This window comes from Hylaeus volcanicus, chromosome 9, assembly GCF_026283585.1.
Source record: "Hylaeus volcanicus isolate JK05 chromosome 9, UHH_iyHylVolc1.0_haploid, whole genome shotgun sequence".
Taxonomy (NCBI): Eukaryota; Metazoa; Arthropoda; class Insecta; order Hymenoptera; family Colletidae; genus Hylaeus; species Hylaeus volcanicus.
In genome coordinates this window covers 3348158-3359149 of record NC_071984.1, presented here as the reverse complement: position 1 = coordinate 3359149, position 10992 = coordinate 3348158, and the positions used below count along the sequence as shown (strand labels likewise).

The window sequence follows — 10992 nt, the reverse complement described above, 5'->3', positions numbered from 1 at the left end:
TATAGAATAGTAAATAATAAATTGAAGAATAATAAATTGGTTTGTTCCGTTAAACCTTCGGAGTTAGTTAATAACCATTGACGGAACCAAGTAGCCATAAATATGTGGCTGTTTTAATTGATTTTATCAAATTCTGTTTTACCGACGTTTAAGCAGGAGCGTATTTAGAAGGCGCGAAAGGATACATGTATATATTATGTACACTGGTTTCACACGACTATACTATTTTTATTATTTACAGAAATAACTATATGTTTATATACAGAAAAACTATTTACACTTCTTTTAGGACTTTTGCAAGAAGAATGACTTATTCTGTTTAACTATCTCTGATGTTTCTTTGGCAAGCGCTATCTTGTCGCTATCCGCCAACTGACTTTCTCTTTCGCTTCTCGGAAGAAGAAAAAGTTGGGAAAAAGGTGGCGCTTGGCGTTTCCTGTATTTTTCCCGCCTTCCGGTGGAAAATGCTTTTACCGAAAAGCTACGCGCCTTTCTTTTACTCTCGTTGAAGTAGAGGTCGCCACAAAGAAATTCTCGGTGGCGCCATCTAGCGACAAAAGCCGGAACTATTCTCTTTACAAGCTTGGGCGCCGCGCCGCAAGATGGCGCCACCGGCGACCCCGCTCACTGAGCGGTCTACTGAGCGGTGACCTTTATGTACGCTCCCAATGGTACCCAATTTCACAATCTGTCAGATGATACCCCGAGTGTAAACAACATCCAACGAAATGGAAAACAAGTGGGAAAACAAAATGGATCAAATAAAGATTCCAAAGGTACTTCCACGAACGTTTTCTCCACTTATCACGAATATCTTTCGAATCAATCCTGCAACGTAAATTCTCGATATCTGTCAGAACGTTCTCTCTTCCTTATCGCCTGTTTTTAACGTCAATTAAGAAAAGTATCGAACGAGTATTTTCCCAGAATAGCCAATTTGAAATCGATCCAGCGTTTCGTGTGTGTATTTAACGATAACGTACATATCCGAGGTTCGAAACGACCCAGGAATATTTTTTGTTTTGGTTTGTAACAGCTGTTATCGTTGTGGTTTCAGGTGGAAAATGTGAGGATTCTTGACAGGTACAGCAACAACCACTCCGTTGGAAGTCTCTATCTGACTGTCACACACCTGATATTCACCGAGTGGAGTGGAAAGAAAAAAATTTGGGTAAGAGTAGGAAATCTACTTCGACCTTTTCGCTACGACGATCTTTCTCTAGAGAAGTATCCGTAGGGATGGTTCGAAGCATAAGCTTCCAATGCTTTAATCAAGCCTCAATCCTACCTTTGATATTCCTTAATATTTCAAATTCAGGACTGTGGAGCGTCGAGCGACAGAAAGTAACATTTTCTATGCCTATTGTTCTCTATGTTGCTCTCTATGCCTAAGCTATCTACGGTGCACGCAATCCCAAAGTAAATGAATAGAATCCTTTTGGTTACTTCATCTTCCACCACAAATTACCAAATTAAATCGATGCTACTTCATGCTTACCTTTCTTCTATCTTAACATCTCTTATATTTAATATTCCAGGTTCTATACAATCATATCTCGAACATCGAGAAGCTACCTTTATCCACAACAGGCTCGCCGCTGTGTATCAAGTGTAAACATTTCTTTAACGTAACGTTCATCATTCCAAAGGAACGAGATTGCCATGACATATACCAAACCTTATCTAAATTATCTTGCCCAGGTGAACGAAACAGAGAAACCTTATATTCCAAGCGAAATTAAAGAACCATACACTCACGTTAATTTCCTTCTTTTCAGTAAGCATAGAGGACCTCTACTGTTTTCACTACCAAGCCAACAAAGACACTCTGCCGCAGCAGGCAGGATGGAATTTTTTCAACGTACAAAGCGAGTTCCAAAGACAAGGTGTTCCGAACGAAGAATGGTCTCTGACGTATTTAAACACAAATTACGAGGTGCGTGCTTCAGATATCCACTTCAGATACCAAATTTATACCATTACACCACCTTCCAGGTCTGCGATACCTACCCAAAATACTTGTACGTACCCAGTTCGTGTGCCAATAGCACCTTGGTAGGCAGCGCAAAGTTCAGGAGCAGAGGAAGACTGCCAGTCTTAACGTATCTGCATTCTAACAAGGTTTCCGTGTCGAATAAGAAAGCTTTCAAACACAGAAGTCTACACTTAAAGTTCACGCTTGAAATATTTTACAGGCTGCCATTTGTCGTTGCAGTCAGCCGTTATCAGGATTCAGCGCGAGGTGTCCAGAAGACGAGCAAATGATGTACAATATTCTGTGCGCGAACCCAAATTCCAAATATATGTACGTTGTAGATACACGACCGCGCGTAAGTTTACAATCACGAACCAAGGCATTTCTGTAATTGTAATCGCTCCTGTGATTCAACGTGTAACGTAAAAGTGAATGTTGTATCAATGTTTATCTTTGTCGAGTTAGATCAACGCGTTCGCCAACAAAGCTGCAGGGAAGGGATACGAGAACGAGAACTTCTACGACAATATAAAGTTTCATTTCTTTGGCATAGAGAACATACACGTGATGAGAGCTAGCTTGAACAAGCTCATAGAACGTGAGTTATTATCCGAGTGTTATCTATTTGGTATTTACGACAGTCTGTATTAAACGTATTAATTAATTTCAGTGCAAAGGACGAATTCGATGAGCGCATTCCTAAGTGGCTTGGAGAGCAGCGGATGGCTCAAACACATAAGATCTATTTTAGAAACTGCTTGGTTCATTGCTCGAGCAGTTTCTAATGGAGTCAGTGTAGTGGTGCACTGCAGCGATGGCTGGGACCGCACTGCTCAAGTGTGTTCGTTGAGTGCTATGTTGTTGGACCCATTTTACAGGACTATCCAAGGGTTTCAAGTGAGAATTTAATTATTATCACAAACTCTGCATGCAAATTATCTATAAATAATTGTTTTAGGCTTTAATAGAAAAAGACTGGCTCTCCTTCGGGCACAAGTTCAATGACCGGTGTGGTCACATCAGCTGTGACAGCAAAGAACTGGCTCCGATCTTCACACAGTTCATCGATGCAACGTACCAGCTGCTGCAACAGTATCCACACAAATTTCAGTTCAACGAACTCTTTTTATTAACCCTTCATGACCATGTGCACAGCTGCGAACATGGTACTTTTATAGGAAACTCCGAAAGGGAAAGGCAGATCCTCAGGTACTAGTCTCCCTCTACTATTTTCCTGTGTTTACTTTGGATAACCACCTTACTGCTACCAATTACTCGCAGAGTGTCAGAGAGAACTTACTCCTTGTGGGGATACATGGCGAACAACATGCACGAATACATAAATCCTCTCTACAAGTGCAATCGCTTCAACGATGAGTCCAGCAGTGTTCTCCAACCCAAACTGGCACCGCAGAGCATCATGTAATACATAAATTTGTTTTCATCGTTGTAAAGAATAACACGCAGAGACTTAAGAATAATTTTCCAGCTTATGGCGGGGAATGTACTTCAGATTCGAGAATGGCATTCATCCCAGAGAGACGTACGAAGATTTCCTTTTGGTGATGCATGATCACACCAGTTGCCTGGAAGACCACGTTAAGCTTCTTGTAAAGGTACACTTGTTCTTCGATACCTTTCACTGATCAGATTTCTAACACGTAGTTGATTTTTCTTATTTACAACTCCACAGAGAGTTGCTTCACTGGGTTCAGCGATGAACAACGCACAGAAGAAAGGGGTGCAAGGTAAGCACAAGTACGACAACAAGTTCACCAAAGATCCGCTGTCTGAAACGATAATAGAAAACGCAACTAATCACGAAGAGAACATTAAGAACAAAGTGAACGTGCATCAGTTGGAGAACGAATTGAAGACGGTTGCTTTGGATTGGAAGTCGACGCGCAATATGGAAGAATGTACATGTTCTACTACGTTCGACGCATTCAACCGACAGGTAATTGTATATACCCGCTTACAAATTTCCAATTTGATTATAGTATCTACTTGTAATTGTTTCATTTAACCTCGATACGTATTTCGTAAGCAGATGTTACAATTGAATTGAATATCAATTTTTCAGCATCACTGCTGGTCGTGTGGCGACGTGCTGTGCACGTGGTGCATGGGTAACCACACAGTTCTCAGTGGTCACCTCTCGCAACGCGCTGTGCCTACTTGTAAGTCGTGCACTCAGAATTCCAGTATTTCGACTACTAGTCCCTAACTTCCTGTAAATAACTTCGTGATCTGTACTTACGATGTAAGTTAGTATTGTTCAAATTAACTGCAATGGAAAAGAAAGAAAAATAGATTTTTAACAAATAATTATTCACCGCAATGAAAACGTAGGATAAGAGATTACGTATTTACACTTTCTTTTTCTTTTTTCTAATGTACTTAAACCAAAGCATGATAAACCCTTGAACGAAGAAAGTATTAAGAAGGAGGAATACAATTTCGTTTAAACCGCTAGTATAAAATTGTATTATAATAGTTATTCTTGTAAGGATGCACGATACGTTTTAAATAAGACTGTTTTTATTTTATATTGTATCATAAGATGTAGGAACGATAAAGTTTAATGTTTCATTCTGAGGATTTAGAAAATAATGAGTATCGCGAAATAAAGCTCCATAAATTAGATATATGTATTTATATTTATTAGAGTGTATCGTTTTAGAGCAATACTTTTATTTTTCAAAGCATCGATTGAAAAATTCGTACTAGATGATAAAACGAAAATTTTCGTGCAAGATAGGAACTTGTATCTCGTATACCGATTTGGCTCGACACAAATCGCCGAATATCTCCAAAGAGATCGATTATATACAAACTTTGTATAGGACATTTTTCGTAGATAATTTCATCTTCTATAAAAGAGCTTCCTTGTATAATTTTCGAAAGATCAATATTTGACGAGATATTCTCGAAAAACAAATTCTTTAAAATTACAGGTAGGTTAAGAAACACAAATCGCCGAATATTTCCAAAGAGATCGATTATATACAAAGTTTGTATAGAACATTTTTCGTAGATAATTTCATCTTCTACAAAAAAGCTTCCTTGTATAATTTTCGAAAGATCAATATTTGACGAGACATTCTCGAAAAACAAATTCTTTAAAATTACAGGTAGGTTAAGAAACACAAATCGCCGAATATCTCCAAAGAGATCGATTATATACAAAGTTTGTATAGAACATTTTTCGTAGATAATTTAATCTTCTACAAAAAAGCTTCCTTGTATAATTTTCGAAAGATCAATATTTGACGAGATATTCTCGAAAAACAAATTCTTTAAAATTACAGGTAGGTTAAGAAACACAAATCGCCGAATATCTCCAAAGAGATCGATTATATACAAAGTTTGTATAGAACATTTTTCGTAGATAATTTAATCCTCTACAAAAAAGCTTCCTTGTATAATTTTCGAAAGATCAATATTTAACGAATTCTTCGATGAGCCAAGACCGTAATTGAGATAACAAATTTTTGTTTTATTATCTACTACAAATTTTTCAATCAGCACTTGAACAAAAAAGAATATTGTTCCAAAACGACACCTAATTGTATATGTACTTCATGATTCTAGATTAGTGTGTTCTAATTTTCCATCTGATCGTTAATAAAAGAAACCAGAATTCATCGTAGAAAATAATCGAAGAGTTTCGTAATGTATTCTTTTAATTACACTCAAACAATTTCAAACTTAACAGTTATAAATAATACAACATCATGCTATACATAAAAGTAATTCATTCACATTGTACACTTTATTAACGTAATGGCAGAGAAATGAAACATATTGTTTTAGAAAGTTCGTTACATCGAATAATATAAACGTCTGCGAAACCGAGAACTGAATATTGTAATTTTCGCGCACGATCCGTGTTAAAGTAGCAGACAACGCGACATCCACGAACATCTAAACGCATGATTCTTATACGTAAACCGTGAATAAATTTTTCTTATTCACTTTCACCATACAATAACAAAAGTTACATATCGCTACGTTACATATTATTAAGGCATAAATAGTTACACCGAACATCATTCGTTACAAATAGTTGTTTTTTTTTTCTTTTTTCTTTTTTTTAAGTATTATCATTCATACGTGAAACATGCTTAACGTGAAAATCATTCGCCTCAAAGTATGACATAATGAAAAGTTTAATGCTCGAACCGAGTAACATAGAAGTTTTAGGTAAAGAACTGGTTCCTAGTGATCGTATTGCATGTATTGGACACTGAAAACCCTAACGTACACAATGACCAAGTGTTACGTGGAATGTGAAAGTTTTGCATAAATATTTTAATCAATATGAATTCCTTTTTTTGTTTAAATTTCAATTAACTCTATTCTTTATTTGGTTTTCTTCGTCGTGGTCCATCTCCACCCATCGCTGGCTTGTCCTGGAAAGAACATCAACCATTAAAACCACCAAAATTACATTACTTCGATTAGCTTGCTAAGATATATATTCACTAACATTCTCTTCGCTTTCTATTAACTCTTCAGTTTCATTCGCTGTCTCTGGTTCGTTCACCTTCTCAGTTTCTTCATCCGCTTTGGTGCTATCTGGCTTAGTTTCGCTTTCATTTTCGTTCTCTTCTTGTTGACGAGGCGTTGTTTCCTCGTTTACCTCTAAGGGCTGCTTATCTTCATCCTTTAAGTCGTATTTTTCCTACGTCAATCGGTTTTACATTTGCACAGTTACTATACTATGGACAATTATTGCTTACGTCTAAATACTTGGTGGAATTTATACACTAAAAATAAGCATAACGTAAGCACTTTATTTTGTATGGGCACAATTCTATTATTGAGCTATTTTCATTATAACTTAGTGGGTAATAATTAATTGTATAGAGCAGTACAAGTCGAGATTCATCGAATATTCAATCTATCTCAACTTTTATTAACCCGTATGACCAATTGTTACCCACATTTGAGGTACGACTTAATATATGAACTGAAAGAAATACTTTCATAGTTGACGTAGGTGATTTTTGTTATACCTGAGAAGCAAAGCAGCAACAATATATTACTAGCAGTATGGGGAAACCAGCAGCTATTATATACACAGCCCACATCCAAGGATGTTCTGCAGTAAACGTACCAATCTGGCGCCATACACTCCACTATGTGAAATAATTGGAAAATTACTAGTAATTACAAGTATAATCAATTTTGCATTTGTACTATTTACGAAGCACAATTTCCAGATGTATCAAACTTCATACGATAATAGAATTACTACTTCGTAATATATCTGGCAAATGTGTACGTACAGCTAGTAACTTTAACATTCAGACACTTTACTTTGTCGCTTTATAACTTCTCCTACGATGAAAGATAAAGCAACTGACATATACATATATTGCATCATAACATTGATTCTAGTTAACGAAACTATAGAGTTTACGTATTCAATCAACTAGACGTTTTGATGTAATATCTCAATTGTTTCATCTTTTATTATAGGCAAAGTTATAAAGCAATGAAGCGAAAGTTGCGAAAGTAAAGTGTCCGAATGCTACAGCGCTGTAGAGTTAAATGATCTACGAAGAAGAAATAGGATTTATACAATTAGGATACGGTACTAATATAATATGTACAACAGCAGCTATAGAATACTCAGCTGTGGTATTACTGCGTATGTACCAGTATTATAAAAAGCAATATGTACGTTTGAATAACCAGATATACCTCACGAAACCGTTTCACTAGGTACCAAATATACAACACAACTGGTATCGCGCAGTACAAGAAATACAGCGCCCACCAGCCTGGTTTATAATTCGTAGCTTTCAATATGCGACCCCACAAGGTTACCTGAGAGTCACAGTGCACATGTATCACATTTCCTAAACAAGTCTCTCATCATCAGAATTATTGTCGAATTAGGTTTAATCATTGAAAAAAGCTATCGTAAACCTTCTACGGTCCAGACTTTCAGTATATTCTTATCAACTCTTGTTCGACATAGGTTCAGAAAGAATTAATCGAGGTTGAAACAAAGTTACTTACGCTTTCCTCTGCGATTCTAGCACGACGTACTTCGAAAGTATCGTCTGCCCACTTTCTGGCTACATCCTCGTTGTCAGTGACAAGGATATTGTCGAATAATATGTCGGTGGACATGGACCACAGTTCAAAACCAACAGCAAACTGTAAAATGTGAAAATATTTAACGTATAACGATTGAATCGATCCAATAACAATAACAATGCCCAAGACACTTACGATAGACATCATCTGGAATGGATTCTCATCGTTAAAGTAATTAGGATTGTGTATGAGCTTAGGCTTCCATTTCCCTTTGTAATTGGGGTTATTGATCAAGGGTGGCGACCATTTGCCCTTGTACCTCGGGTTCTTCTTCATCTTCTGCTTATACGGTCCACATCCTGGTACATCTGCGCACTTTGGATTGGGAATCTCAGGAGGTTCCCATTCCCCATCCATTTCGACATCCCAGTCTTCCGGTTTGACGGAATCAGGATTAGGAATCATGGGTGGTTCGTCTTCGAGCCATCCTTCGGGCATGATATCGTCTTCGTCTACGATTTGAGCAGGCGCGTCTTCGTCCCAGTCATCTGGCTTGACAGCTGACAGGTCAGGAATCTTTTCCTTGTCGTCCCAGTCTTCCGGTTGAACATCCGATGGATCTTCTATCTCCAAGGGTGGATTAACCGGTGGAGTGAAGTCGTCCAGCAGCGAGCCAGAGTTGACAACCTTGTTATCCACTTTGATCTCGAAACTGTTATCAGGACGAATGATCAAAGTGTAAAGATGAGGCTGCTTGTCCTTGAAAAAGTCTTCCAAACGTTCCCTCGGCTTCTTGCAATGTTTCTCCTCTATAGAGCCGTTCAGAGGATTTTTGTGCCGAAAGATAAAATGTAGCTAAATAAGAAACAAGTAGAAAATAATTTATGGAATAGTTGCGCGAGGATTGGATGTTTACGAGTCTCGCTGTGTACCTTGTGATCGTTCCCACACTTGTCGGGCCCGAACATTATGGTATAGGGAGTCTTGTCGTGGAACTTGTTCAAGTCTTCGTGCTCCGGGTCCAAGGTGAGCAGTTTCAAATACGCCCCGCCGCATTCCTGACCTTCTTGAAAGTTCACTTCGTACTGTACAATTAAGGGATTATCTTTAAAGTGGAATGGTTTAGATAATAGAGCAGATATCGCGGCGTGTCTGGCTTTGCTCTTGAGCACTAATCCTAGATCGCCCTCCTGCGCGTGCTTCTTGGGTTCCTCCACGGACCAGATCCCTACAAAAATAGTATCGTATCGTAACTCTATCGCATTTCAATACTCTATGAAAGTAACCAGAAGCAGACCATCGTATTTAGCTATGTCCTCGTCCGTGGAATCTTTCTTAGCCTCTGAAAATATCCACGTGTCCTTAAACTTCTCCTCATCGTCGAACGTTTCTACTAAATAAGCGTATCCAGACACCTCTGGAGTCTTGTATACCGTCTTGGGTGCTACATCCTGTACGTTATCGTTACTTTCGTCGGCGGTGATAATGTTACAGAGTAAACATAAATAGACGATTACGTTCGCTACAATTCTGGCCATCTCATATTCCTGAAAGCAAAGAGCGCAGGAAATTTTTGATCAAATATAATACTGAAACATCAATTACAGAACCAAAAAATGATGTATTTTGTAAGCTTGTACTTTGTAAGCAGAAAATGTTTGTTCAAAGACAGGATGATAGGAACAGAATAGTCGCTCCTTTATCGATTAATTTATTAAAAATCAGAATTAATTAATGAACAGGGCGCTGAACGCGAGGAGGAGATGTTCTTACCGAATTCGTGGAAGTTCAATCGCGGATCATCGATTCCTGCGTGAATATGTAACGGCGGAAAAGTCACGCCTCGAACTCGACCAAGCGGTGGGTTATTTATTCGATTAAGTAATAACAGTAATTAAATTACACGTAAGCGTGATTCAGCGTGGTGGTGCGCTCCAAAATGTAGCGGCGGTGCCGGAAACGGGACGGGCGATAGTAAAATAGAGCGATCCGGTTAATGAAAGTAATTGAATTATCGAGGAGAATCCCGCGGGCCACGGCCGATAGACGAATCAAAACACTAACTTAGTGAGGAGAGACTCTCTAAAATCGTTTTTCACGTCGATCGACGTTGACCGACGTATCGACTGGGCTCCCTCGAGTCAACGAGAAATTGCTCGAACACAAACGAATTTTTTCGCTCGTGTCTCTGACGTGGGGATATGCATGTGACATACAGTTTCCCTTGAGCATCGCACCCTGCAAAACTCAGTCACGGTGGCTCCCAATCGCTATGGTTACATTTTTTACGGTTCATTTTCATGAGGGAGAAGTTGATTAAAAAACGGTGTACGGAACGTTGTAGTAGCGCCTTGATATGCTGCAAATATATACTGATTGCATTATGTTGGAATATTATATTCATGCAGAAAACGAAGACAGAGAGTGTAGTTACATTTTTTAGGGTTTATTTTCATGAGGGAGAAAATACATACCGACTGTATTGCATTGTGTTGGAATATTATACAGGGTGTCCGAAAAATGTTGGAAGTCGTTGAAAGGGGTGGTTCAGGAGATGATTTGAAACAACTTTTTCCTTAGCGAAAATGTTGTACGAGGCTTTGTTAAGGAGATATTAACGAAAACCACTAACCAATCAGAGCGCGAGGCGGCCGCACTTCCCGACCAATCAGAGCGCGAGTATGCCAATGGAGCGCCCGCTGATTGGTCAGTGTTTTCTGTTAATATCTCCTCAACGAAGCCTCGGACAACATTTTCCCTAAGGAAAAAGTTGTTTCAAATCACCTCCTGAACCACCCCTTTCAAGGTGTTACAACATTTTTGGGACACCCTGTATTCGTATAGAAAACGAAGACAGAGAGTGTAGTTCATTGAGTTTTATCCTAAATCCTATCTATCCTAGGATAGAGCTCAATGGTATTATCATATATATCATGAAGACAGTATATAGAGATCCAACTCCC

General features: G+C 38.5%; 2 protein-coding genes across 5 annotated transcripts; one reads left to right on the top strand and one right to left on the bottom strand.

Moving 5' to 3' along the window:
* Window positions 1–646: 646 nt before the first annotated feature.
* LOC128882044 (myotubularin-related protein 6) lies at window positions 647–4621 on the top strand. Its single transcript, XM_054133606.1, has 13 exons — window positions 647–776; window positions 1058–1171; window positions 1539–1701; window positions 1779–1936; window positions 1996–2121; window positions 2196–2330; window positions 2441–2573; window positions 2646–2872; window positions 2934–3184; window positions 3257–3397; window positions 3465–3591; window positions 3669–3932; window positions 4059–4621. Exons 1-13 carry the CDS (start codon window positions 729–731, stop codon window positions 4200–4202), a joined length of 2031 nt encoding a protein of 676 aa, XP_053989581.1. The 5' UTR covers window positions 647–728; the 3' UTR covers window positions 4203–4621.
* Window positions 4622–5622: 1001 nt separating this feature from the next.
* Window positions 5623–10277, bottom strand: LOC128882045 (calnexin-like). Of its 4 annotated transcripts, none has more exons than XM_054133607.1 (8): window positions 9803–10277; window positions 9327–9576; window positions 8962–9257; window positions 8225–8884; window positions 8009–8149; window positions 7688–7813; window positions 6468–6662; window positions 5623–6390 (listed from the first exon to the last, which is right to left on the bottom strand). In XM_054133607.1, exons 2-8 carry the CDS (start codon window positions 9565–9567, stop codon window positions 6334–6336), a joined length of 1716 nt encoding a protein of 571 aa, XP_053989582.1. In that variant the 5' UTR covers window positions 9568–9576; window positions 9803–10277; the 3' UTR covers window positions 5623–6333. The 4 variants fall into 4 exon arrangements, with proteins under 4 accessions (XP_053989582.1, XP_053989584.1, XP_053989585.1 ...); XM_054133609.1 differs by having other exon boundaries at window positions 6468–6644; XM_054133610.1 differs by lacking the exon at window positions 7688–7813 and adding an exon at window positions 6997–7119 and having other exon boundaries at window positions 6468–6644; window positions 9803–10276.
* Between the last annotated feature and the right edge of the window lie 715 nt (window positions 10278–10992).

What these genes read in the sequence shown, in the direction of transcription:
- LOC128882045 (XM_054133607.1), bottom strand. Translation starts at nt 9,567, where the DNA reads ATGGCCAGAATTGTAGCGAACGTAATCGTCTATTTATGTTTACTCTGT. An exon ending in CTAGAATCGCAGAGGAAAGC is followed by an intron (nt 7,814 to 8,008) that starts GTAAGTAACTTT and finishes TGTGACTCTCAG; the next exon opens with GTAACCTTGTGGGGTCGCAT. An exon ending in TAGTGAAACGGTTTCGTGAG is followed by an intron (nt 6,663 to 7,687) that starts GTATATCTGGTT and finishes CGATTGACGTAG; the next exon opens with GAAAAATACGACTTAAAGGA.
- LOC128882044 (XM_054133606.1), top strand. Translation starts at nt 729, where the DNA reads ATGGAAAACAAGTGGGAAAACAAAATGGATCAAATAAAGATTCCAAAG. An exon ending in TTGTAGATACACGACCGCGC is followed by an intron (nt 2,331 to 2,440) that starts GTAAGTTTACAA and finishes TTGTCGAGTTAG; the next exon opens with ATCAACGCGTTCGCCAACAA. An exon ending in AGGGAAAGGCAGATCCTCAG is followed by an intron (nt 3,185 to 3,256) that starts GTACTAGTCTCC and finishes AATTACTCGCAG; the next exon opens with AGTGTCAGAGAGAACTTACT.